General features: G+C 32.9%; 1 protein-coding gene and 1 non-coding gene across 2 annotated transcripts in view; both read left to right on the forward strand.

The window, feature by feature from the left end:
* LOC110993892 (potassium voltage-gated channel protein Shaw) overlaps positions 1 to 24,953 on the forward strand; it is a 110,905-nt gene extending 85,952 nt beyond the window's left edge. Inside the window, exons 7-10 of the mRNA XM_022260295.2 lie at positions 1,278 to 1,487; positions 22,174 to 22,321; positions 24,082 to 24,183; positions 24,523 to 24,953. Of these exons, the coding sequence (XP_022115987.1) occupies positions 1,278 to 1,487; positions 22,174 to 22,321; positions 24,082 to 24,183; positions 24,523 to 24,920 (858 nt within the window). The 3' untranslated portion in view covers positions 24,921 to 24,953. The remainder of the gene's footprint in view (positions 1 to 1,277; positions 1,488 to 22,173; positions 22,322 to 24,081; positions 24,184 to 24,522) is intronic.
* On the forward strand, positions 22,879 to 22,997 carry LOC123690127. The gene has a single exon (XR_006750930.1). It is a non-coding gene; the product is annotated as a 5S ribosomal RNA (ribosomal RNA).
* Positions 24,954 to 25,682: the final 729 nt, after the last annotated feature.

Consider the following 25,682-nt stretch of genomic DNA (forward strand, 5'->3'; position numbering starts at 1 on the left):
TCTCAAGTAATATTTCTGTATTAATAATAATAAAAACTTTATTTACGACAATAGACAAAATTCATATACCTATCGCTAGTCCCCACACTGTGGGTAACTCGATAACAATTATTTTTGTGGTGCATGGTACATGTTTAAAACAGTTTACTTCTAAATAGGAATGTGTGTAGTGGGTGTGTATGCGCATGTATTTAGGAGAAAATTACTGTGCTATTTAAAATGATTTGACAAGTCTATAATTAGTTTTGCGTACCTTTGCACCTGTTTTATTTGTGTTGTTATAATATATGTTATAAACAACTTTCATAAATTTGTATTCCTAGTTTTAGACTTATTAAAAAAAAATGAGAATACTGCTACAACGAGATTTTTTACAATGCAGTCCGGTTACTAAACGGTCGTGAATACAATATCGCTTTTACTTCAACAATTTAAAGACTGATTATAATATTCAGCATTATTTTGCTCAATTTGAAACATACAAAATCCCTTAAGGGAACCCTTAGGAGCATTTAAGGAGTTGTGTGACGTCACGTACACGTTGTATTGAGGTCAGATATGCACGTATCACTGGTTTTTCTATTAGATTACCGAGCCAAAGGGATAAAGAGAAAATAGGACGCCACACGCATGTGAAGGCTCTTCTATAATTAACTGTTTAACGACTTGGAGACAGAATCGAATCTTGATATTTATTTAAAGAAACATATTCAGACAGTTTACATAGACTATCTAATTGAATTTAATGTGCATGGCAACGTTGTCGTTGTGGGTTTGCCTTATAGCCTGTGATTTGCGATTATCTTTGGAATTATATATCGTTGTATAATACTTTTTGTATAATGATTGTCTTATTCTGTAGTAAACCAGATATTTAATACACCGAATCTATAAATTTTGACGGAATACGTACGTACAATGAGAAGCTATAAAAAGTGATTTTTTTATAGAACAGGGGCAAACGGGCAGGGGGCTCACCTGATATTAAGTGAAACCGCCGCCCATGGACACTCTCAATGCCAAAGGGCTCGCGAGTGATGGCCTGTTGTTGTTGCGATACTGTGATCGACTTGGATCTATGGGAAGACCCGTTTCTCACGGTATTTGCCTTCGCCGTTTGAGCGAATATTAAATTCGCACACAGAAAGTCCATTGGTGCACATTTCGGGGGTTGTGTACAACCGGAGATCGAACCCACGAATTCAGTTATGTGGGTCACTAATTTATCTATCTATTTAATATGGAATAAATTAATAATAACCCCAATTACTTTTCAGGACAACCCTGACAATCAGTTCAAATCGATCCCACTTGGACTCTGGTGGGCGATCGTTACCATGACAACAGTCGGCTACGGAGACATGGCTCCAAAGACCTATTTGGGGATGTTTGTTGGGGCCCTGTGTGCCTTGGCAGGGGTGCTCACGATAGCTCTACCAGTGCCGGTCATCGTGTCCAATTTCTCCATGTTTTATTCACATACGCAAGTAAGTTACTAGGGATCATTTAAGACTAGAAGACCTAGAGTCTCTGTATTATTATTATTTCGATTAATATTGGTTTTAAAACAAGCATAGTATGAAAATATTTTTTAGCACAACTGAGAATTTTTTTACCGCGCGACACCACTATGTGAATCCAGTTGTCAGCTGAAGTATTTCCGAACCAATTCGAATTAGAGTCCTCCAAGTATGTACTCTTTGGATTTATGTTTATAAAAGAAATATGTTTTCGTTTAATATATAATAATATAGAAACAATTGAATAAAAAGTGTTACTAAAGGCGTACTGGTATTATTAGTATCTTTATCGTACAATTATAGTCCTTTTAAGGGTTTAACAATTCGTAAGTATTACGTGTACATACAAACGGTTTCTAAAATATATATGTACCCAAAAACATATAGGTCTGTTTCTAATCAAATGACTTTCAAAGTCATATCTCATAAGATAAATTTTAAATTAATGAAGCGAGCGATCCAATGGAGCGGTAACTAACGCGTACATAACTCTGATTCTCGCGAAAATCATTCTTATGCACTCAGGAATAACGTGCATTATTCAATAAACATATTATAAGTCAAAGAAATGAGTGAAATATTGTTTGTAACATTTCCTTGGGAAAACTAATTTTAATTCATAAATTAAAAGCCAACTTCTATTTGTTGTTAATAAATAGTTTGTCAAACTTATAGAATATTTAACTTATTAGAAACATTATAACAAGGTACATATATTATAATGTACTCGTAAAAAACGAAACGGGTATATATTTATTAAAGTTCACTATATCATAAATAATGATATATATACCAGTATTCGTTATAAGCTATTTTTATATTTGTTAATTATGGTACGCATAACCATTTACAAAAAGTTACCGTTACAAAAAGATTAAGAAATTTAGATAATACAAATATTGCACTTTCAATTTTAGATTGTTTATGTTTAAAACATCGGATGAGATATCAATAAAAGGTGCCTGAAATACTTGGTTTTTGCAGATGGTATTTGTAAAATTAAGCTGATTTTGAATCTTGGGTATCATAATGGATGACAATGTTACTGTTCTGAATTGGACCATTTCACAATTAATGAGAACGTAACGCTGTAAATTGAAACACAAAAACATATCGTGATGCAAGACAAGAGACAAGAAAGAAACCGCAGGTTTGACTGTGGTGGATTGTACTGGGCATATTGTTGACAATCAAACTTGTGCACGTGTGTATTTTTTGGCGAACCATCTGAAAGCGTTGCCCAAACCGGTAGTACGTAAACTCCTATAACTATGCATTAGCGTGGGAGGAAATATTAGAATACTACTTTTAAACTTTTTATTAAAAGGCCGGCAGCGTGCTTGCGAGCCTTCTGGCAGGGCGTGAGTCCGTGGGCGGCGGTGTCACTTAACATCAGGTGAGCCTCCTGCCCGTCTGCCTCCTGTAACATAAAAAAAAAACTTTAAAAACGCTTCTCTTGCACACTTAGATATTTCAAGCAGTAGCACAGAAATACTATATATTTCTATCTTATCTACCTTATTAATCAGATACAGAACAAATATAACCAGCGCAGTGCAGTTGCATTATTTTCAATCAATAAGTGGCAGACAGAAATTAGGCTTCCCGCTGACCCGAATACTCTTATAGAAAGGTCAGATCTTTTATTCTTTGAATTCGTGTCAGTTGTTTGATTTGGGCCTTGTTTGTGGTTGCCGTTTTTGTTTATTCCCAACAAAACTAAGTGCCTTAAACGGTGCATATTTTTGTATTCAGAATTTTTGCGCCGGATTTTTGTTCAAAATAAGAATGGGATTCAAAACGTGTTTGACCTCGGTATAACTCAATGTTAGATAATAATTTAAAGATTTTTCTACATTTTAATATTGTGTGGAGGAAAGTACTGTATTTTTTAGTAGTTTCTAAATTAGTTATTCTTAAACGTGTAGTATAAACCTCACATTACCAAGTTCCGTCCAGTTATTTAAAAATAAGAGTGACTAATCTGTTGAAGAAGTTTGAAAATTTCATGAAATTAATTTTACATCTTAAAATGAAACAATTACTATGTCTAAATTATATTATTAAATAGGTCAATTATAATAATTACTTGTAAATAGATTCACCCTATTATACGGATTTTTGTTTTTCAATTTGTTAAATGTTTATATTTTCATTGAGAGCTTAATATTTTAACTATATTTTAAATTATTTATCTATTTAAACTCACAGTAACAATACAAATCTTTACAAAAAACTGTATTCTTGCGCGAAATATGGGTGTGACACAATTGATCCAACTCTAGTCCCCAAACTGCGTTGTGTGTTGCTGGTAACTAGATTACAATTATTCCTTCTTCCACGGTGCATGTTTAAAACCTTACTTAAATAAAAAACTATCATAGTGTTAAAAACATCTAATTAAACAAAATATAATTATGTACCTATAAGTATGTGGATGGGCGTGTGTGCTTGACTCTGTTTTGTTTTTTTTTGTTTTGTTTCATACGTAAGAAACAGATTGCAATATATAATATATAGACTTACATACTACCTTAAACTACTAACAAACTTTATTTCTTCATAAAAATAAAAACAACTTACATTCTTCTAACTTACATTCTTAATACTTCCAGTTCTCGTGCACTGACGAATAGGTAAATCAGCAATTTTATAAGCGGAATTGGCGACTGTTAGGGAAGAACAAATTGTGAGCTCCACTAACAGTAGGGCATGCCTCCGGAATCTGAAATACATTTCAGGCGCATACAGGCTAATCAATTTTAGAAGCAGGCATATACAATTTGTTATTGTAAAATATCTGATCTTCAATAAAACATACGAGCAAGACTTTATTAGACTATCTATTTCACCTTTAACCGCTAAACTAACAGCTATACATTTTACAATTTTTTGCAACCGTTCGCCTGGATAGGCTTGACAAGTTAATTTAATTTTTAAAATATTACCACCGCAGTGGAAAATAGGATTTTGGAAGTTGTTACACGGTTAAAAGTTTTTATATACTAACATATTATTTAACGCTCAGTAAACCAGGCTTTGGGCTTTTTCATAAATTACATAAAATAAATGATATAAATAATATATATCAAGTGATATAGCTCAAACTTGCTCTCACACTCTCACTTTCACACCATTCCACAACACACCCGTATCAGGTTTTTTGTAAGTTAAATGTATTTAATATTTTTTGTATTAAAATTTAAAATAATTTATTCATACAGGTAACAAAATGTACACTTATGAACGTCCAGAAAAGAAATATTCATTAAATAATTCAAATTTTACATTTACTGCCAGTTCTCAAATCAAGGGCGTAGAACGGAGGAGAAGAACTGGCAATAAACTCTCCGCAACTCTTTTTCATCGCCAAGTTTTTTTTACATAACGTTTGTAAGGAGCTGCAACCATTACACCATGTTCCATATGACATCTTGAGTAATAAAGAATAATAAAATAAATTAAAAACAAAGATTTCTCTTTCTATCTTATGTAACCTAAATAAATGGTTTTTGTTTGTTTAAATTATTTGATTTTTTTTTTATAGAACAGGGGGCAAACGGGCAGGAGGCTCACCTGATGTTAAGTGATACCGCCGCCCATGGACACCCTCAATGCCAGAGGGCTCGCGAGTGCGTTGCCGGCCTTTTAAAAATTGGTACTGATTATTATTGATTAGTTTAATTACTGGAAGAATATGTTAAACGCTAAACTAGACGTAGAAAACCGAGACGAGAACGCCATTCGTTTCAGTTACCACTTGTCATAGGAATCAGTTATTCCAATTGAATTTCTAAGTATGGCGGCTGGGGTGATAACGTAGCTACGAAAACTGCCTGTTAAACCGCTGGCATATAACAATTATCGTTTTACATTTAGTATAATTTTTAGATGTTCTGAAGAGTTGTTTGAGTTGATCCCTCCTGCCTCGTTTCAACTACAAACCGTATTAATTCAAAATTTCATCCGCATCACCTTGATGTCTGGAAGTCTTCCACGGTCTGCTTCACAAGACATTTTCTTTAGCGAACTAGCGATGTGTGAAATCGGTAGAGGCCTTCCCTGGTAGATACGATCTTCAATTGTTTAAAAAACGAGTATACTCCTTCATCAAAGGTCGGCGGCGCAGCCACTTGAATGGGTTTTTATGGGCTGCGATTTTTGGTTTTAGTCGTCCCGTAAGTGCGTTTGTATCCTATATAAAAAAAACGTGCGAGCGAAGAAAACTGACTTGTGGGAAACAAAATTTAAAGAACAGGTGACCATAACTCGAGTCGCACACGACTGATACAGATGGGCAGCTTTCAAGGAGGCTTCTATCGAATACGAAGGCCTCCTCCAAAAAGGAAAAAGAAAAGATTAATTTATATATTTACATTAACTAAGTAAGAAAACATTGATAATAAAGTAAAGTAATTAAACGCTATTTTACTTTTACTTTATAATTAAATTTACGCTCGTTAAGAACCTTATTTTTAATAAGGTTTTTAAAATAATATAATAAATGGTGGTTTAATGTTGAAGTGTAGATGTGAACAAGATTGTAGGTTCGTATAAATTATGTAGTGTTAAGAGCTAAAAGTGTTATCACAAAACTTTGCGAAGTTCGCCAGCGTTCATGTGATGAAGGGTAATTGAAACGCGTGCCTAAGGGCTTTTAAGCGGCACAGACTTATTTAAACAGTTGGCGGTAACAATACATTTTAATAATATTGTACAATAAATTAATGTTATAAATTAAAGTGAATATATTATAAAGAAGAAAGATAGGTATGTTTATCACGAATTAACTTTAAAACTCATGAGAAATAAAAATCTTTCACCATTATAATGCTACCTTATTAGTAACATGAATGGCTTGGTTAATTTTTTTAAATATTTCTAAAACAATTAATAAAATCCAACCTTGCAAAGCCAGGACAGGCTGTCTAGAAATAACGCAGACCGCGATAGTGTGCTCTAATTCTTCTAATTTAACATGTGTGAAATTAAACCAAAATTGAAATAAAAAACACAATATAACAAATTCTAAGGAAAATGCAAGAATCACCAATGATAATTTAAGAGAATGTATTTGTTTATAACGTGCCAATCATAAGATTGGTTCAGACAGTGGAAATGATCGAATACACAAATTAAAAATATGAATTTCAAAAGATTTAATTCTTACCCTTACTCCGCCAGCTCAAACTGAGTCTACTACCTACTTATACCAAAAAGGATCGTTTTTAAATGTTAAACTGTTTGTAATTAACTGTGCTTGCGATGAAAGCGGAATGTTCATTAAAGTAAAGTCATCATTTAGTAACTCATATTATTTTCATAAAGCAAAATATTTTATTTTAAAATTTTAACTATTTCTTAACTGATACTAATTTTAGTGTCACATGGCTATTCATTGAAAATCTCTTTCCTAATAAAACATTGTCCTCGCAAGTGCGCTGCCGGCTCTTTAACATTTTCTGAAGGGTCCTAAGTCGAATTTTTATACGTTTAATAATATTTAAACTGTGTATCGAACCTTAAATGCAACAAATTTCTATGTCCATTTCGTTTGCAACAGATTTATATATTATTTATGTTTATCACACACATTTAAGATAAAAAATACACTATATGGCAGTATTTATACTGTCAAAGTAGGGTTAATAATAAACAAGACCAATTTGATTTAAATTGTATCTATCTTAACTTCTAATGTATCATTATATTAATATACAATTACAAACTAAAAATATATCTAATAACTAACCTTAAAATTTAATTATTAAAAAATATTATTAAAAGGAGTCCCTTTAGGCAAGGTTCCGAAGATACTAGCAGCGTTCCCTCTTTGAATAGCTAGACTAATTCTTTGTGCGAGGTAGCTGCCAGCTCTTCGTTCTCCTGTGATGTCGACTAACCTTTCTGATAATTCCCTAAAAAGCTTTAATGCGCTAGGACCCCACGGACCAAGGGTCTCGACACCGAATGGGACAAAATCATATTCAGAGCCTAGACCCCTGTATTTGCAGACTTTAGCTTTTTCAGCCGCATCACAAGCCGCACCAGCTCTCTTGTTAGTTCCGTGAAGATTGGAAGGGGCCAGTGTGTCTGAACAGGTGGCATCCCATACCAAAACCCGACCCATCTTCCATGGAATCAAACTCATACCGTCCGGTCTCTTGCCATCGTCTCTAGCAATTCCAGTCGGCTCAAGTAGATTAGGCACGTTGACGGTGGCAAGGGACCGATGCATGATATCGTTGAGTGCGGCATGTCTCGAGAAGCGGCCAGCACTTTTTTGACATGATAGTCCGTGATGTCCTAGTTTGTCGACATCACTGCCACAGGGACAAGTATGAGGAGCGCAGACCGGTACCCCAAGCCGCAGACAGGTTGCGATTCGAAGCGTGTCAGGTTCAAGAAATGTTCCTGTATTTGACGAAGGGTAAGCGTGAAGCCAATAGCCGGCCTCATGCGTACCCACGGCCAAAAGCCTAGCACGTGCTGAACCTGTACTACGGCTCAAAAGATTGTCATAAGTCATTTTACTGTCTATGTCGTCCCAGCTCCTCTGTGAATTTAGAGAAAATGGAAAATTTTGACCTGGGCATGCAATTAAGAAAGCGTTTCTAGCTTCTTCCAAGCCAGCAATCTCAAAGTTTGAAGGGGATGCCCTTAAAATTTGACTTATGAGATTTGCTGAACTATGGACAGAAGATAGGAAGGCTGGTAAAGCGACACTGGAAATTTTGCGAATCCCCAAACCACCATAACGGATTGGTAATGATGCTTGGGTCCACGATTGCTCGTTCAGCTGTATATTAAGAAGCGATTCTAAGCTAATTTTGATTACGTCGTCTACTTGTGTCAAAAGATCTGGGTGATTCCAAAAGGAGCAGCAACGGAGCACATACGTAAATTTTGGGACAAAAAGACAGTTTTTTAAGATGCAAAGTGCATAATGCGGACTAATTTCAAGGAGACGATCAGCAGAATTTTTAAATTTATTAATAGAATTATTAATATATTCAAAAATAGATTCATCAAAAATTGGAGAACCTAAAAGGTAAAGGGAATTACTATTAACTATTTTAATATTTGGAGCCAAAATCTGAAATTTTTGTGTTACTGTATTTAAATTTAAGTCGCAGTTATTTATGAACAGTTCGCATTTGCTGAGATTTAGCTGCAAACCAATGGCTTCAAATTTAGATTTTATTAAAAATAGGTCCGAAAAAACAGTGTCCACATCACCTCCTAGTGTGCCGTCGTCCAAATACCAAACGTTGAAATTTGAATTTAAATTTTTGATTATTTTATTTATTGCCAAACTAAAAATTGCAGGCCCAAGGGGATCACCCTGTTGACAACCTACTTCTGAGGACAGTTCATTTGTACGATATAACAATTTTGTTGGATCAGCGTAACTGAGAAGAAGATAATTATATATTTCAGGTATATGTTGTTTTACTTCCGTCAACAGGGTATCCCTATTAACTGAATTAAAAGCATTTTTTACATCAATTTTTAGCAACACGTCTGGCTTGCCGTAAGTTAGGAAAGAGCGTAGGGCATGGACGGCTGCCTCACACCCTCCTTTTACACCGAAACCTAACTGTACGGGTTCAAATTCTGAAATTAAATCATGCACATCAACGTTTAGTTATCCCTATAGACCTCCACAATTTACTCGTGAATGTCCCTTTGATGTAGATAAAGTAATTAATCCGAAAACCGAATCCCTTTTAAACCCATCTTGTTAACTCGACACCCTTCCCATTTATGGTAAGGATTTGCTCTTATCGATATATGATAGCTGGCACACCACACATTGATTTGCCAAATAAATATAATTACAGTATACCGCTATTAAAAATGTGGGTTGGTGGGTGGATGAGAATAGATTATCCGGCTCGAAGGACCAAAATATACGGATCAAACTCAAACTTACTTTATTTGTAATGATAGACTTATAAACATCAACAGAAAAGATGTTAAATTGATTCTTAATTAACATTTACTACCCGTTCGCAAGTCAAGCTATTATGTTATTACAATCTGTCTTTAGGTATCACTGTTTTCATACAAATTTTAAATAAAGCCGAAATGTCAGTGATTTATTTACCGTGCACACAGTATGGTTAAACGGTTAACATTTAACGGGGTAATATTTGCTTTTAACTTTTATTTAAAATCGGATTTCCCGAGAGACACAGTCCCAGTATTATAGCTTTTCATCTGACAGTATTAAATCGCAATTTATTACTTTAACGTGTCAATTCACAATAAACTTTGACCACTATTTATTTACGTATAATAATAAAATGTAAAACAAAACATAATTATGATTAATATTGTTGTACTAGTTCACAAACTTGGCTCCTGTAAGCTTCCGTGCAGTAAGCAGTTTAAACGATAGAAATTATTTTTCTCAAGTCCTACTCTTTTTGTTAAATCTTTTGACAAATTGACCGTGTTATATATATATTATATATTGCGGGATAAGTTAATTCTCACGTAAAGCAACATCGGGAAAGCTTAAAATACCTCAATAACAATTTATATTTTTTGGCAATTTATCTCACTTTTCTGAAAACTGTGTTTTTGGATATTGTAACACACGTGGCTCTATAGCCCTGTTTAGTCTCACATATAAATATTTTCAGCACCTTTGTGTTATTAAGAAAAACTACTAACGTTATTGAAAACGATCCACCGATTATGAATTAACAAGTAGAGTCATTTGAATGATCAAAAACACGTCCGTAGAAGAATTTAGAATGGTTATCAAAAACAAATGAGTGCTGTTTCTAACATAAATTTCCTTAAAATTAAAAAAAAACAATTTCTATCCCTATTAATATAATTATATCTACTTTTTTGCACTCCTCTACTACTTCATTTAAGAATAAATTAAAATAACTATTAATGTCCTAAGCCTTGTATATTCCGTCATTATTACAGTTACTAGTAAGTTTGTCGTTCTCCTGATTTTATAATTTTGTGCTGTCATGTTTTGTTTTGCTTGCTGATTTTTTGTCAGTGAAACTTTTTATTGATATACCCCATGTATTTATTGTATTTTTATTGTATAGAGGTGTATCTGTTTTGTTTCCTTAATAAATAAATACTGTTAAGGAAAGGCCATAACCGAAATTCACAGCTCCGGCCCGACCAATTTGAGCAGTCAAAGGGAGGTCTGATTACAATTGAATTATTTAATAGTGGAACAATCAGGGTGATTGTGTTGCAATAAATCCTATTCACGAAATGTTTTCTATTGTTTAGTTAAACCTTCTGTGGACTACTATTTTCTTACTAAAATAACTTTAGCGCTTTTTTTCAAACGTTTAGATTATTTTTTGAACAAATACTCTTAGTAATATTTTCATTATTTAAGAGTTTGTTATTCAGATTTGTGAAAAAAACAACTGAACTCTGCCTTCCTATATAATTTATGGGCCAAAACTTATAGAGAACAGTCAGAAAGTTAACCAACATGTAATCTATCATTCGGGTGTGTGGCTCACGAAGTTTTTATAAAGGTTAATAAACTTTACTACTGCTTTGTTGAAATATTAGTATTTATTTTGTAATTTTATAATTCATTTCTACGTAAAGAAAATTATATATATATTACTTTTTCATTTAAAAAAATCACTGTGATGTTATTAGTTTTAAAAGCTATATAAATATGCCAAGAACCATACCATGCCATTTCAGGATTTTTTTTTAAATTGTGTAATTATAACTCTACATGAATAAAGTTATTTTGAGTTTGAGTATATATTTGTATACAGGTAGAAACACAAAGCGAACTCTGGTACAAAACGTTTTCTTTACGAAATTGATAATGCGATAAGTATAAAGTCGGATAATTTAATATTTTCTTATTACGACAAAAGATATTCAGATTTCAAAAAGCCCACAGTAATTGAAATAAAAATTGAGTTCTCTTTGAACGCTTTACAGTTAAATTCAGATTCAAAAGGCAACTTAATAGGATATGAAGGCATTTCAGCAAAAGGCTTTATATTTAAAGCTTTTATTAAACTGTTTTATCAGATAGTTTAACGATTAGCCAGCGTACGCAAACTTAAACTCAAAAACATATTTATTCATATGGGTAAACATGTACACTTATGAACGTCAAGAAAAACAAATTAAATTAATTGTAAATTTACATTTACAACCAGTTCGCAAGTCAAGGGCGTAGAGCGGGTACGCATTTGTAGCACTCTTGGTTTGGCTAAATAATGCCGTTTTAGTTAAAAATTTGGTATTTAAAAAGAATTCTAGTTTCCGTTAATGTACAAAGGTTCAAGGTTTAACATTTTACATGAGTAATTAGTTTGAATATATTAAAAATAATGAAATCAGCATTTTGTAGAGATGTGGGATCTCCATTCAGGAGTTGTTTGGACTAATACCTGCAGCTGAGCTTCATCATTGGACGTCATGGCAGAATACCATCTTACTATTAATATGCAGTTTTTCCTGTGCCAATTTCCGAACCATTACGACATGGCTGGCGTTTGCCTCCCCTTCTATAAAAAAAATCAAATAAGCAGCATTTGATTGCATTATGCTCAGAAATTCATAACATTTATTTTTACAAAACACAGTATTTACGTATACAAAATTCTTAACCTAATACGTAGTAATAATAATATTTATTTATAGCCTTATATCAGAATATAAAATATATCCATAATAGCTATTGTTTTTGTAATCTACGATTATTGAATCTGCGTCCACGAGCAAAGGCCTCCTCCATTTTTCCTCATTGTATATCAATCTCGTCTAGGCCTTTCCAGACATTTCCATGATTTAGTCGGCCCACCTTTTAAATTGCCTACCTCGGTTTCTTTAATGGCCTCTTGGTTGCTATAGTGTTGCAATTTTATGTTTTATTGTATGTCCAGCCCATTTCCATTTCAGTTCTTTTGTTTTATAAAGAACGACAGCAAACCCTGTTTTAACTCTTAAATTCTTGTTACTTTAAATATTATTATATAGATTGTAAATTTAATAATAATATTTAATAATATTTAAATATTATTAAATTTAATAATAATATTTAAATATTATTAAATTAAATAATATTTAAATATTATTAAATTTACAATCACCAAAATAACTTTTCGTAATACAACAGCTGACAGGGCTTTTCTCCAATTAACTCAGTTCTGTTACAAAACGACCGCTGTCCGGTGCCAGAATATTGTTTGAACTCATAAAAGTTAAATTGTTTTAATAAAATGTTGCCGGGTTAAAAATAAACTGATATTTGTTTTTGTAAGCTTCGTAGATTTTTTGTTGCTCGTGGCATTAATTATTTCAACTTCTTTCCTATCTTTACTTTAATCGAATTGGATAAAAAAATAACTTAATTACAACCTAACATGGGATTCTAATGCAATATAACTGCGGGCTGGAAATAAAACTGGCATGACTAGGTTCTAGTCTTCATATTAGATATTCGCGGCTATTGATTGAATTACACTGATGGCTTAGTGTCTTCAGCATACAACTATGATCCCTGAGGTCGTAGGTTCGATTCCCAGCTATTTACCAATGGATTGTCAATATGCGCATTTAACATTCGCTCGAACGGTGAAGGAAAAGATCGTTAGGAAACATGGCTATCCTTAGATCCAATACGCGACGGCATGTGTCAGGCACAGATTGACAAATGCTCATGAAGCAGAAAGAGAAATCTGAGACCTAAACCTAAAAAGACTGTACTTCCACTGTTTTTTTTATTGATTGAATTGATAAGTGTTCGGTATCACCTATGACCAAAGATCTTTCCATCCTAACGTACATTTTAGAAGTATTTTGTTTTAAGTAATATTTTTAGCGATACATTAAGCAAAGAAACGATTTATTTTGTAAACAATTTCTTGGAATTGAGATATTTGTTCTAAGTGTTCGTAAAATAAACAAACTGTATTGATGCGTGAGCTATTATATTTTTAATGGGTGTTGTGTGGTGCAAGTTTTAAGTCGGTTTATATATTTGTACATTTTAAAAGAAAATCAAGCACTAAATGCGTCGCTTTAGAGTAGATATTAATCTAAATAGTGATAATATATTTTTTATAATTTCTCAGACATTCAGTTACATGGGGGAAAAGTGAACACATTACACAGAAAAAGAAAACAAAAAAAAATGTCGCACTCGTATTAAAGTTTTGTTGTAAAATTAAAATAATAAAATAATAAGGTTAGCAAATAGTGCATAAGCCATATATTTATTTAAAAACGAATGTCACAACACAAAGCAATTAAACATATGTATATGTAATCAGTGACCTAAATATAAAAAAATATTTTTATGTTTCACAACAAGACATTTTCCTTAGACCACAGTATATATTTACAGTTTGTGAAGTGGGATGCATCTCATAAAATTTCATAAGCTTTCAGGAAATGTAGTCAGGCTAAGTTATTGTCCATAAACAATGTTTTAAGGTACTTTATTTTAATGCTATTTCACAATTTGAATATTTTACTGTTTATTTCGCATGTATTTTCGTTGTGCAGGTATTATTCCGCTTATCTGTAGTTTTAATTATTAGAAAACTAGAATTTCAGTGTTAAATGTGACAGCAACTTGAATATGCCAACTTTGGTTAAACATTTTGTAGTATATTGTGAATATATAAAACAAATAAATATTATTTTCTTTCTCAATAAACCCTCGACCGAAAATAATACTTATCTTATTTATAAATTCTGTTATAAACAGCCAAAAAATACACAGAAAGCTCAGAAATCTTCCAAAGAAAAATACCAGTTATTTTCACATATTTATTTGAGTTTATTTAAGATATTATAACATAATATTAACTGGTGAACCTTTAAGAATAACATTTCAATTAACTGTTCACTTTTTCATTATATACTCAGTGAAATAATAATATCAGTGTAGTTCGTGCTGAATATATTAGAATCGAACTGTACAGAGGTACGGCTAAATTCAATTAAATTCTGTCTGAATAAAATAGTGGCGTCCAAGTCAGTGACACAGGCGGAAAGAAGACAGGTTCTGGAATAAAAAAAACATTGGCCATGGGTTGTTACTATGCTAATCATACAAGCAATGCGATGAATTTCGAGCATACAGTTAATTTTGACTTTGATTATCGTAATTAAAAAGCTTAAGCTTAGTGTATTGCCAGTCGTCTCTTGCTTAAGCAAGAGACGACTGGCAATACACTCGGGACGTCGACGATTTTGATAAACCCCGCGCCTTAAATAAGTACTTTGGAATAATAATTAAATACTTAGTTTTTTTTATAAGTTTAACACTGAATATATAATAATTTATTTCTAACAATATATCGTTCAATTTCAAAAATAGCGATAATATATTTTTTTATAATTTCTCTCACACTTACATGGGGGAACAGTGAACACACTGTACACAGAAAAAGAAACAAAAAAAAAACAATATGGCACTCGTAGACATTTTTTATTAACTTATGAAATTATTATTATTTATTTATTTTTTACTTATGCGGTATTTCTTTCTTTGATATTAACTCAATCTACCACTCTACCAAACAAAGACTAACACACCTATAGAGTCTGTTTTACTCTGACGCGTACCGGTAACGTCACCGAACTCATCAGAGAGAGGTGTACGCCGTATGCGTTCTATCCCGCGCTAACGCTTAATTGGCCGCAACTATATGACATCATCGTGTGTTAGATTTATTTTCGTTACGGAATTTCTTGATTCGGTCGCAGCGCTCAAAGCACGCCATAAAATCTATGCAATACCTAAAAACATATTTTAATATATTTATTAAATCATATCTTATTCACTTTTCTAAGTTTGATATTGGGTCTTGGTAAAATTGTCACTTATAAGGGCGTTTCTACATTACATTAATGGATTGTTATAAAGAATTATTTTTATTATTTTTGTAATGTATAATTTTCTTCAACGAATCGGGACGACACGAAGTACATGCTGACTTAAAATACGGCAGGCATATATATTATCTCCGACACGTTTAGCAGCAAAGTTCAAGACAAGAGACGGGCTGGTTGAAGGAAGAAGTTGCGGAACATACGAGAGTGAAACAGCATCACATCCGCCGAGTAACTATTTAGAATTGCGCAAGTAACGCGAAAATTTAAGTTGTTTACAGCCAACGTTTAGAAATAAAGTTGCACCAGAAGAACGTAAAGAAGATAATTTCTTAACTTCATCTTAATTTAAATTGATATTACGACTCCACACATCAGTAAAAGAAGTGATATCAATTAATATAATTTATAAATCGCTTCCGCTGCTAACAGAAGCCACGCATACCGTAATATATTCGTTATAAGTGCTGTCGCGACTTCCCCTGTATTTTATTGCGAGCACTCGTCGTTTAGACGAATCGCAAATGAACTGAGAATGTTCACCACGAGTTTAAAATGTTATAGTTAAGCTTAAGAAGCTACCATTTGCGAAGCATATCAGTTTTCAAATACATTAAAATTGCAATTCTTAAAAGGCTAGCAACGCACTCGCGAGCCCTCTGGCATTTAGAGGGTCGGGCGGCGGTATCACTTAACATCACTTAAAAACAGCCTCCTGCCTGTTTGTCCCCTGTTCTATAAAAAAAAACATTAACATTTACAAAAATATCTAATCATTTGAAACAACCCCTACTAAAGTTGGTCATGCTGGTAAGGTGTGTGGAAAGAAAACCATCGTGCAATGCAGCCTTTTTGTAACATTGGCAATATAGTTCGAAAGTATTAAACTTAATGAAACAATTAAAGTATTTAGTGAGTAAATTAAAAGAGACACTGAAATATCTAGCATGTAATTTCAAAATCATGTTCTATATAAATTTTCATCATAAATACAAAGTGTCAAAAATTGGCTTTGTTTTTTTTTCTATCGAGCGAAGTTATTTGAATCTTTCAAAATAGATACATAAACTACTCAACTCTACCATATATTTTTTCCATTTGCTCTACTTAAAGAAACCATGATAAAAATCGAAAGAAATACTTTTTTGGAGTTTGGCAACCGGACAGGTCCTTAAAGGGTGGCAACGCATTCGCGAGCCACTGCCATTATGCGTGTCTATGGTCGAATATCACTTAACATGAGGTGAAAATAAAAAAATACAATACAATTTATATTGAAATTATTATATAGAAAAGTATGCATGCGCTTAATTCTGGTGAAAAGTTGAATTCTATTCGTTTGAAGCTACATTAACATAATGCGCCAAAGTTACGAATAACAAGCGAAACTTTGAGACAAAAACAGAATTGGTAACGCAAATGAGGGGACTTGATATAAAATTAAAGCGTTGGAAAGACATCAGAGGAAATTGTTTGCGTTTTCCATCTGTTTCAATAAAATGCATTGTTTGAATGCATTTTAAAGGTACTAATTTGTTTGAATTTTATTGAATACTATTAAATAAACGTTCGTTATTGAACTAAAAATTTTTATTTGACATTTCGTGTGCTTCATGAAAGAAGTAAGGTACTAAATTGAACCAGGGCTAATTACAGCCACAGGAATAGGATAGGAAAATATATATTTTTTTATTGTTTTTGATATCTCTAATTTTTTTTGTTAATTTTTGTTATTTTATGTGGTTATGTGTGTTTTTGTTTGTAATAAATGTTCTGAATGTCTGTCTAAATTCGACTCCATCGATTTTTATAAAATTTCTTATGTCTACGTTATAATCAGTGGGCAATAAATACAAATAATTTATATGGCAAAACAACGTTTTCCAGATAAAGTAAGTACAGCAGTAAAATTCAAATAAATTACTGCAGAATGCTGTAAACATCACGAGGAATCCGAAATCTGTTAGTCCAGAAATTGTCTATGGAGATTTCCACCATTGTTAATTCACACGTAGATATACAGTAGTTGCGATTTAATGAACTTCTATATAGCCTAGTCGTAGATCACTGTGTAAATTGAAGACACAAATCACTCTTGGCCAATTTAATCAGGGGCGGTGCAAATTGCCAGCAACCTGTTAATTTACGACTCTCTTAGTACGGCACTTTATAGCAATTACAACTTTGAGCTTCAATAAATACAGCATATAATTGCATGTCTATTAAGAAACGGAATTTGTATTTCCACCTTAATACCTTAATCATTACCAGCACTAATAATCCGGATATCATAAAACTGCTTTTAGAAATGAGAAAACCCATCAACCACTTACCTTGATGTATGCGAAACACATCTTCAAGTGCCTCTCCATTACTGGAGGCCGTCAGTCTTTTCAAGGGTGTCTTGTCCTGTGCCAGATTTCCGGTGTGCAGCAACTCTAATGTTCTGCATCAGGTTTTGGAAATTCCAACTCGTTTCAAAACCTTCTCGTTAGAGACCTGGATTCAGCTTACCATGTGACGATAGCACGACATCTCAAATGCTTCTAAATCGAACTCCAGCTTCACAATTGGCCATATGTAACATAGCAGAACTTAGATTTGGAGTTTAATGGTCTAGTGAAGACAAAACTATCTACATTTTGTTGAAAGATCCTCAGGCAATTTCAATTCGAGACCTTATTTCCTGATCAGGAATAAACACGCTATATCAATATTTTCTGTACATACATATACAATCTACATTTATGGAGCTTAGAATTTGATTCTACAAGACCATGTTGACTATTTGTAAACTTCAGACAATAACAATCTAGTTCAGGAAATGGAATTTAACGATTGTTGTCTTTCAAATTGACTTGTAAATTAAATGACGGAGACTTTTACTGTAGGGTTAAATAAAATTCTGTAACGTGTGTCTTATTAGCTTAGGATGTTGTTAAAATAAAAAATGTCTTATAGAAAATTAAAATCTAATCTATGCGAATGGTGAGTACAAAAATGGAAAAAATAGGATAATACGAAGAACGCCAATCAATAAGAGTACACTTTTGACAGCCGAGGTGATTTTTTTTCCAAAAAGCCACAAGCAAATAACTTGATAGATGCTAGAGGTAACGCACTCGCGAGCCCTCTAGCATCGAGAGTGTCCATGGGCGGCGGTATGACTTAACATCTGGTGAGCCTCCTGCCCGTTTGCCATCTGTTCTATAAAAAAAAGTACCAGAAATTAGGAGTAGTAAGTGGACCAAGAAACAGTCTTATAGGTATAATAAATATACCTATTACTATATAGGTATATTATGGTGGTGATATTTGCGTACGAATTCATGAAGCTCATGAACATCCGTCTGAAATTCCGAATGAGCCTACGGTTCGAGTGCATAGGCAAAGCTTTACATTGGCACCTGGTGGAGGCTACTGTTGACCCTCAGAGCTGGTTATTTTATTAAGGAATAAGTATGGCAAAATACAGCGATAAAATGTTGCCAGCGTTAAAGGTACACTGCCACTGGGACCAAACTCTGTTAATTTGTTTTATTTTTCTATTAGTATTAAAATTAGTATGTAGTTTAAGAATATTATTAATACTGTACATTTGTTGAAAATAAATATATTTAATTTACAAGCAAAAAATACTATTAGGTACTAATATTTTTTTGGTTAATGTACCCTGTTTCCGAAGTACATAACATTTTATGCAGAAATTAATTTCTGATTTTATATAGCAAGCCATTACTTGAAATTGCGGTATTGTACTTGACGGTTGAAACATAGCTCGTGTGAGCGGAACGAAACATACACTTAAATATATTTCTAAAATACCCTGTTTTAATCCTGTGGCTACACTGGATAGACTGCAAAACCCGGTTATAGTATATATTTCAGTAACATAAGGGGCAATGTTAGCCTTGGAGTTATTTTAATATAACAGTGGGCAAACAGGCAATAGGCTGATGTGATACTCACATTGTCAGAAAGCTTGTAAATCCGTTAACAAACTTTGCAGAATTGGTATGTTTGTTTCGTGAAGGACCTGATGTCGAATTGGTTCGGGAATACAGTAGCTGTTTTAAAAACTGTCTTAAAAAACGCGAAAGAAGTAGCGAATTAGAACCCTTTAAGAATAAATCTAGATTTTCTATGTGCACTATTAATATTTTCTTAAAGGAAAACGTAATTCTAAAAGTTATAAAATTAAAGGCCAATTACTGATTTGATTTTATATTTATGTTTTAAAAGGGCGAGAAAAAAAAATAAATAAAGAATTTTCAAGCCACTATTTAATGTTCCCATTATTTGATGTTAAATTAAGTCAATAAAGTTATCCTTTCTTTTTCACATCCTGGTGAACAATTGGTAAAACAAAATAGTGTTAGAACAAAGGAGGTAATATTTACAAGATTACCTTAAAATTACAAATCACTTTTATTTCAATGTTGTTTCTTTTTCTTCATTCTTATAATTAGGAAATAGGTCTACCAAGATATAGCAAGTGTGATCATAGCATAAATTCAAGCCACGGAAATTTAAGTGCTCCCAAAGTCTCAAATACACGGAATATTCGGGGAAATTTTGCTTTACTTAGCTAGCATACAAATGTTGGTTTTATTTAATTGGTTTGAAATATTAAACAGATGTAGAAATATATCTATCTCAATATCTTAGTCACAAAACTTTATTTTTAAACACCTGAATGTATTTTGTGTATTTTAAGTCTCGGCCTCAGGTTTCTGTATCTGTTTGTTATCTGTAATGTTTATTACTGATTATTTACGTGAAACACTATAATTAATTTGATAACGTAATAATATAATTTAATACTATGATATTTTATCACTACCAGTATTTTAAGAAATGTCTATAATCATACAACTAATAAGGAGGATAACTTCTAAAAATATTAATATACATAAAATTCATTTTAAGAGAAATTTGCACGCCATTGTGTGCCAGAACATGCGAACTTTAGAAATCAGATCAAGAATATTAAGCTTTCAATAATTAATATAAGAATAAAATAAATGTTTCAATTACTTTTCCACGAAATAAAGTATCTTAATATCTAAATAAGTAATATTTAACGATCTTATTAATTGTTGACTAAAAATAGTAGAAATTTTTCTGTTACGATTTTGTTAATTTTGTATTTTATATTTATTTATTTATTCACGCCTTGCATGTGCAGAGAGAGATTGAAAGTAGGATAAATGTCTTAAGAAGTATGAGTATACTTGGCCAGTCCCATTCGTATTCTTCTAACTACGTCCTCATTTAACACACAATGCTCACGTATATCACTATTACTTAATCTATCAAGCAATGTTACGCCACACATACTTCTCATCGATCTCATTTCTATATCATTTATTCAACTCTTTCGCCGCCCGCATTTATTAATATTACTATAAAAATGCTATAAACTAATGTTCATGTCTTGAAGGCTTCCTCTTTATTTTTCCTCGGGCTTTCATTGAATCTACAAAACATATAAAGATTATATTTAATATCAAAAAACGTTAAAAATCCAAGCTAATCAATAGCGGTTTTAAGGCTTACTAAAAGGATTATTTACGCTGGTCGATAATTCCCAAGTTTTATTTCCAAACCATCAGAAATTGTTAGATGTCATAGACATCATAGGTGTCATAGTCATAGACATTTTGAAAACTGTAAAAACAAAACAGTACATTGATCTGATAATTATATGAAATTTAACTCGCGGCCTAATCATGTTTAAAACAATATAATTAATGCATATTGCATATGTTTTATACATAAGTGATAGCATATGCTTCACACTAAATTCATTCGGCATGTTAAGTGCATAGAGCGGGCGAGAACTGGCAAGATACTGTCTGCCACTCTTTTTAATTTCATTCGGATTGAGAGTTAATTTTCCTCTTTATTTAATTGGAAATTTATCCGATTAATCACCAAAAAGTTACTAATGACCTATTGAAACTGTCGGGAAAACGTGAAACCCTCTCAGCTGTCAAAAATTGCCTAAAAACCTCGAGGAAAAGCTATCAAAATATTTGATTAAAACTTATAATTAATGTTTCGCTATTGTTATAACTTTCATTTGTGTCTCCAGCGATCTTGCGATTAGTCTTTGTAATTATAACTTAGATGGTTGATTTATTAACTTGTCTATTATAGACTAATTATATAATCAGAACTAACACAGAAACACAGATAACACTGTTTTCGTGATTAAAAATAATTAGTTTTATACATATATATAATTAGACTTTTCTAAAAGTACTTATAGCATAAGTATAAAAAGATGGACCTGTTAACAATTATTAATACTAGTTGTGTTCCGTAGTTTTACACGCCTAAGCACTAGACTTTGCTCAAAATAGAAAAATCGTAAATATACACATACTTTACGTATTAAGTCTAGAATTAGAATTAAATGCAATTTACGATACATATTTTAATTAATTGCTAATTATTTGTAATTATGAGAATAGTTTTAGATAATATTTGTAAGACATATTAAATAATAATTTTATTACGATTTGAGTGTTTGAACTATTAGAAATATATAGAAATTTATAAAATACATTTCGTGTCTATAACATTATGTAAGTGCATAAGATTCGAATAATTATAAATTGTCAAATTGATTTCACTCTTTAATAGAATTCGTTACCCTAATTTGTATGGAAGCTAAAAATACACATTGCAAATTGATTAATTTTACAAATGAGGTCAATTTCTTATAACTTACATTTGACTGTGTAACTAAATTTAATTTAGCGCCCTCTATCGACAGGCTCGGTCAAAACTTCCGAAGAAGAGACGTAGAGTGTTACCCGTTGAGCAACCTCGAAGGAAACGCGACGCCACTGCCTCAAATCGTCGCGTGAACGCTGTGAAACACCCGGTTGTGTTAAAGGACCTTCAGGGAGCTAACAAGTTCGGTAAGGACAAAATCATCGTCGATACATCATAGATGGCGTGGATTCGGAAAACATACATTATATTTTTTTGAGTAAAAATTTATTTAGTGGCGTTGTACCCTTTTTTTGGAATGGGTAAAATTTTTTGACTAGCGCAGGACACGTGACCTGATCGAAAATTCGTAAGATGAATCTCCATTTCCACTCTCCAGTAGACAGCTGGCGCGGCGTATTTAATGTAATAAAAATTGCCATGTTTGTGTCCGATAGCGCAATAAATAAATATTGTATTCTATCACATAAATTATAGTATTTTTATATCAGTATAAAAGTATAAATATAAGTATATAAGTAAATTATTAGTAGTTCAAGCAATTCGTGCAAAATTATTCTCTAACCATTCCAAAACGCCAAAAATGCTTATCAACGTTGCATATGATTGATCAGAATTAATATGATTGGAACGAATTTCCTTATCGTGCGTTGCGAAAGGGGCTAGACGGAAAAAAATAAGATAAAAAGTTGTAACGATACTTCTTGCTATAGGTGTTCTATTTTATATTTTTGACTAACCCATCGCCAACGTCCATACTACGTTGAATACACCGGTTCTCGTCCGATCACCGAAGTTAAGCAACGTCGGGCGAGGTCAGTACTTGGATGGGTGACCGCCTGGGAACACCTCGTGATGTTGGCTTTTTTTCTTTTCGTAGGGATAAGAAATCCAAATTATTTTTGGAATAACTTAACTTAACTAAATTAGTCTGGTTTTTGTTTTATAAAAAATGCAAAATACAGTTACACCTTTGAAAAATATTAATAGTATAAAACAAAGTCGTTTTCTCTGTCCCTATGTCCCTTTGTATGCTTAAATCTTTGAAACTACGCAACGGATTTTGATGCGGTTTTTTTTTAATAGATAGAGTGATTCAAGAGGAAGGTGTGTATAATAGGTGTATGTATAATAACATCCATTAAATAGTGGAGAAGTACTGTTATTTTTGAGGTTTCTAATGTGATGTCGTAAATAATTACATTTTTTCCTCTTACATTGCAAACGCAGGCTGAACCCTACGAGTTTTATCAAAATAATGTACTAAGTATTGTACACATTGAAAAGGTCTACAGAAAAATCCGTGTTGGTATATGTCTATCTCTTATGGATAACCCACATTTTTATGTACAACGTTCACAGATTTTCTGTAGTGTATTTAGTATCAGCATTGCACCCATGCGAAGCCGGGACGGGTCGCTAGTGTATAATAAATAAAAAAAAAATGTTTTACGAAAATTTCATGAAATTCAGCGAATTCAAGCTATACAAGGAGATGAACCAGATGAGACTGAATTAAGCCATCTGAACCACATTTTGTGTTGTGCCACTTAATTTATATTTAGGTTATTTAATGCCTGCGTGGCACAACGACATCATCCTTCTTCCTCTTTTAAATTCCTGGTCTCTTTAAACTTTAATAGATGATCAATAAAATATCATATATTAACATAAATTAATACAAAGGAATTTCGTTCCATCCGGGTGTCCCTTGACACCTCTGAAGTTCTTTTTATTATTAATTTTCGTAGTATGATTTCATGTGTAGCAAGACATGAAACCATACTGGTCGTTATTGAAGTACTCCTCCTCACACGATCCTGTGAGTGGAGTAACGCTTTGCTTTGTAAGTGTATTTATTTTTCCTCCTCTCTAAGAAGGAAGGTGGTTAAGAAATAATGTTTAAACTATTTAATTTCCAGTATTATTATTATTATTATATTTACAGGTGTTAACGGCATGAACATGATTAGTTTGGCTTTACAAGGTCCACCGACTGTACTTCGACCTCCACCCACGGCACAGCCGTTACAAGCTCGGGCTCCTATAGGTAATTTTCGATTCCAACCTTAATCACTTTATCTCTCCTTTCCAAATACCTTATTCAAACACTTTGAGAATTTCAATATAATTTACTGCATTTCACAAGTAGTAAACAAAAAGAAAACGAAATCAATTAGATAATTTTATAGAATCGGACGAAACCATGTTAAGTGGTACAGCCGCCCATGGACACTCTCAATGCAAGAAGGTTCGCGAGTGCGTTGCCGTCCTTTTAGGAATACACAAGTTACCAATATACATATATTTTAAAAATGACTGTAAAGCTTTTAAACATTTTCATAATTGCAGCGTATAGAAAACTTAAAAGTTATTTTGTTATTTACAGTCGAGAGTCCGATAGTAAACACGCAATGCGCTGCCATATCGTTGGCATCACTACAACCTCCCCTGATGACTGCCCCGCCCTTACAACCACGGCCTGCCACAACCGGATCATTAGATCTGATGCTACCCTTGCAACCAAAACTCTTACCAGGATACAACCTGCAATCATCATTTCTATCCAGCACCTTGTCAACTGTCCGACCTCCGGATTTGAACAAAATTATCAGAGATGACTTTAAGCCAACAGTCGATGTAATTGTTGAGAAATCGGAAGACGTAGATAACAAAACGTGTTGTGATGTAGGTAGAATTATAGATGATAATGAATGTTGTGAAATTAATTCGAATGTTATAGACAACGATGCATGTAAAGATAGTCCTAATAATAATTCTGTTTAGACCCATGTTACTGTTTTGTTTATTAAATTTAAATCGTTCTTTATGAAAATAATACTTGTTAAGATAGAAAACTTAAATGTTTACGAAATTAATATAGATAATTCATCTGCTTTCACTCCTATTCATTATTTTATTAATTATCTTTTCTGTTACAATATTTTATCGTTTTTTTAGTTCTTCGTTGCCTATATCTTACTCTAGCTGCTATAATAATAATTTATTTATTCGAGAAGATAGAAGTCCATATTGAATGTCTTTTTTTATTTAATCATACATAATATCTATTATCTATCTGTTTTATGTTAAAAACATGACAATTCTATGAGACAATACAATAACAATATAATATATAAAAGCGCAATTCAGCCTTCCCACTATTACCCGCCATCTGATATGGCCATACTCAATTGCCTCCTCGATAACTGCAGCTCCCCCACGCAATGAAAAGAGTCCATTGTAAACGAGGCAAGTCCCGTAACAATCCTTCTAGTTAACAAGCAATTGTATCAGCCTTCTCTTCCAGCTGTACGACAAGGTAGACAAAGCGCCTCCTAGACCGCAGTTTGGCTTCAGGCCCAGTTCCATAGGATAACAGACCATATCCTTTCCGGGATGAATTACTCCCTAAAACCGAGATCCACGGGCTTTTCTTCGACATAGCGAGGGCCTTCGACAAGGTTTGGCACAACGGATTGGTTTGCAAGCTCTACCACCTGCAAGTGCCACTCAGACTATTGCGTAGCGTACACGACTTCACTGAAG

The sequence above is a fragment of the Pieris rapae genome, chromosome 21 (genome assembly GCF_905147795.1).
Source record: "Pieris rapae chromosome 21, ilPieRapa1.1, whole genome shotgun sequence".
Taxonomy (NCBI): domain Eukaryota; kingdom Metazoa; phylum Arthropoda; class Insecta; order Lepidoptera; family Pieridae; genus Pieris; species Pieris rapae.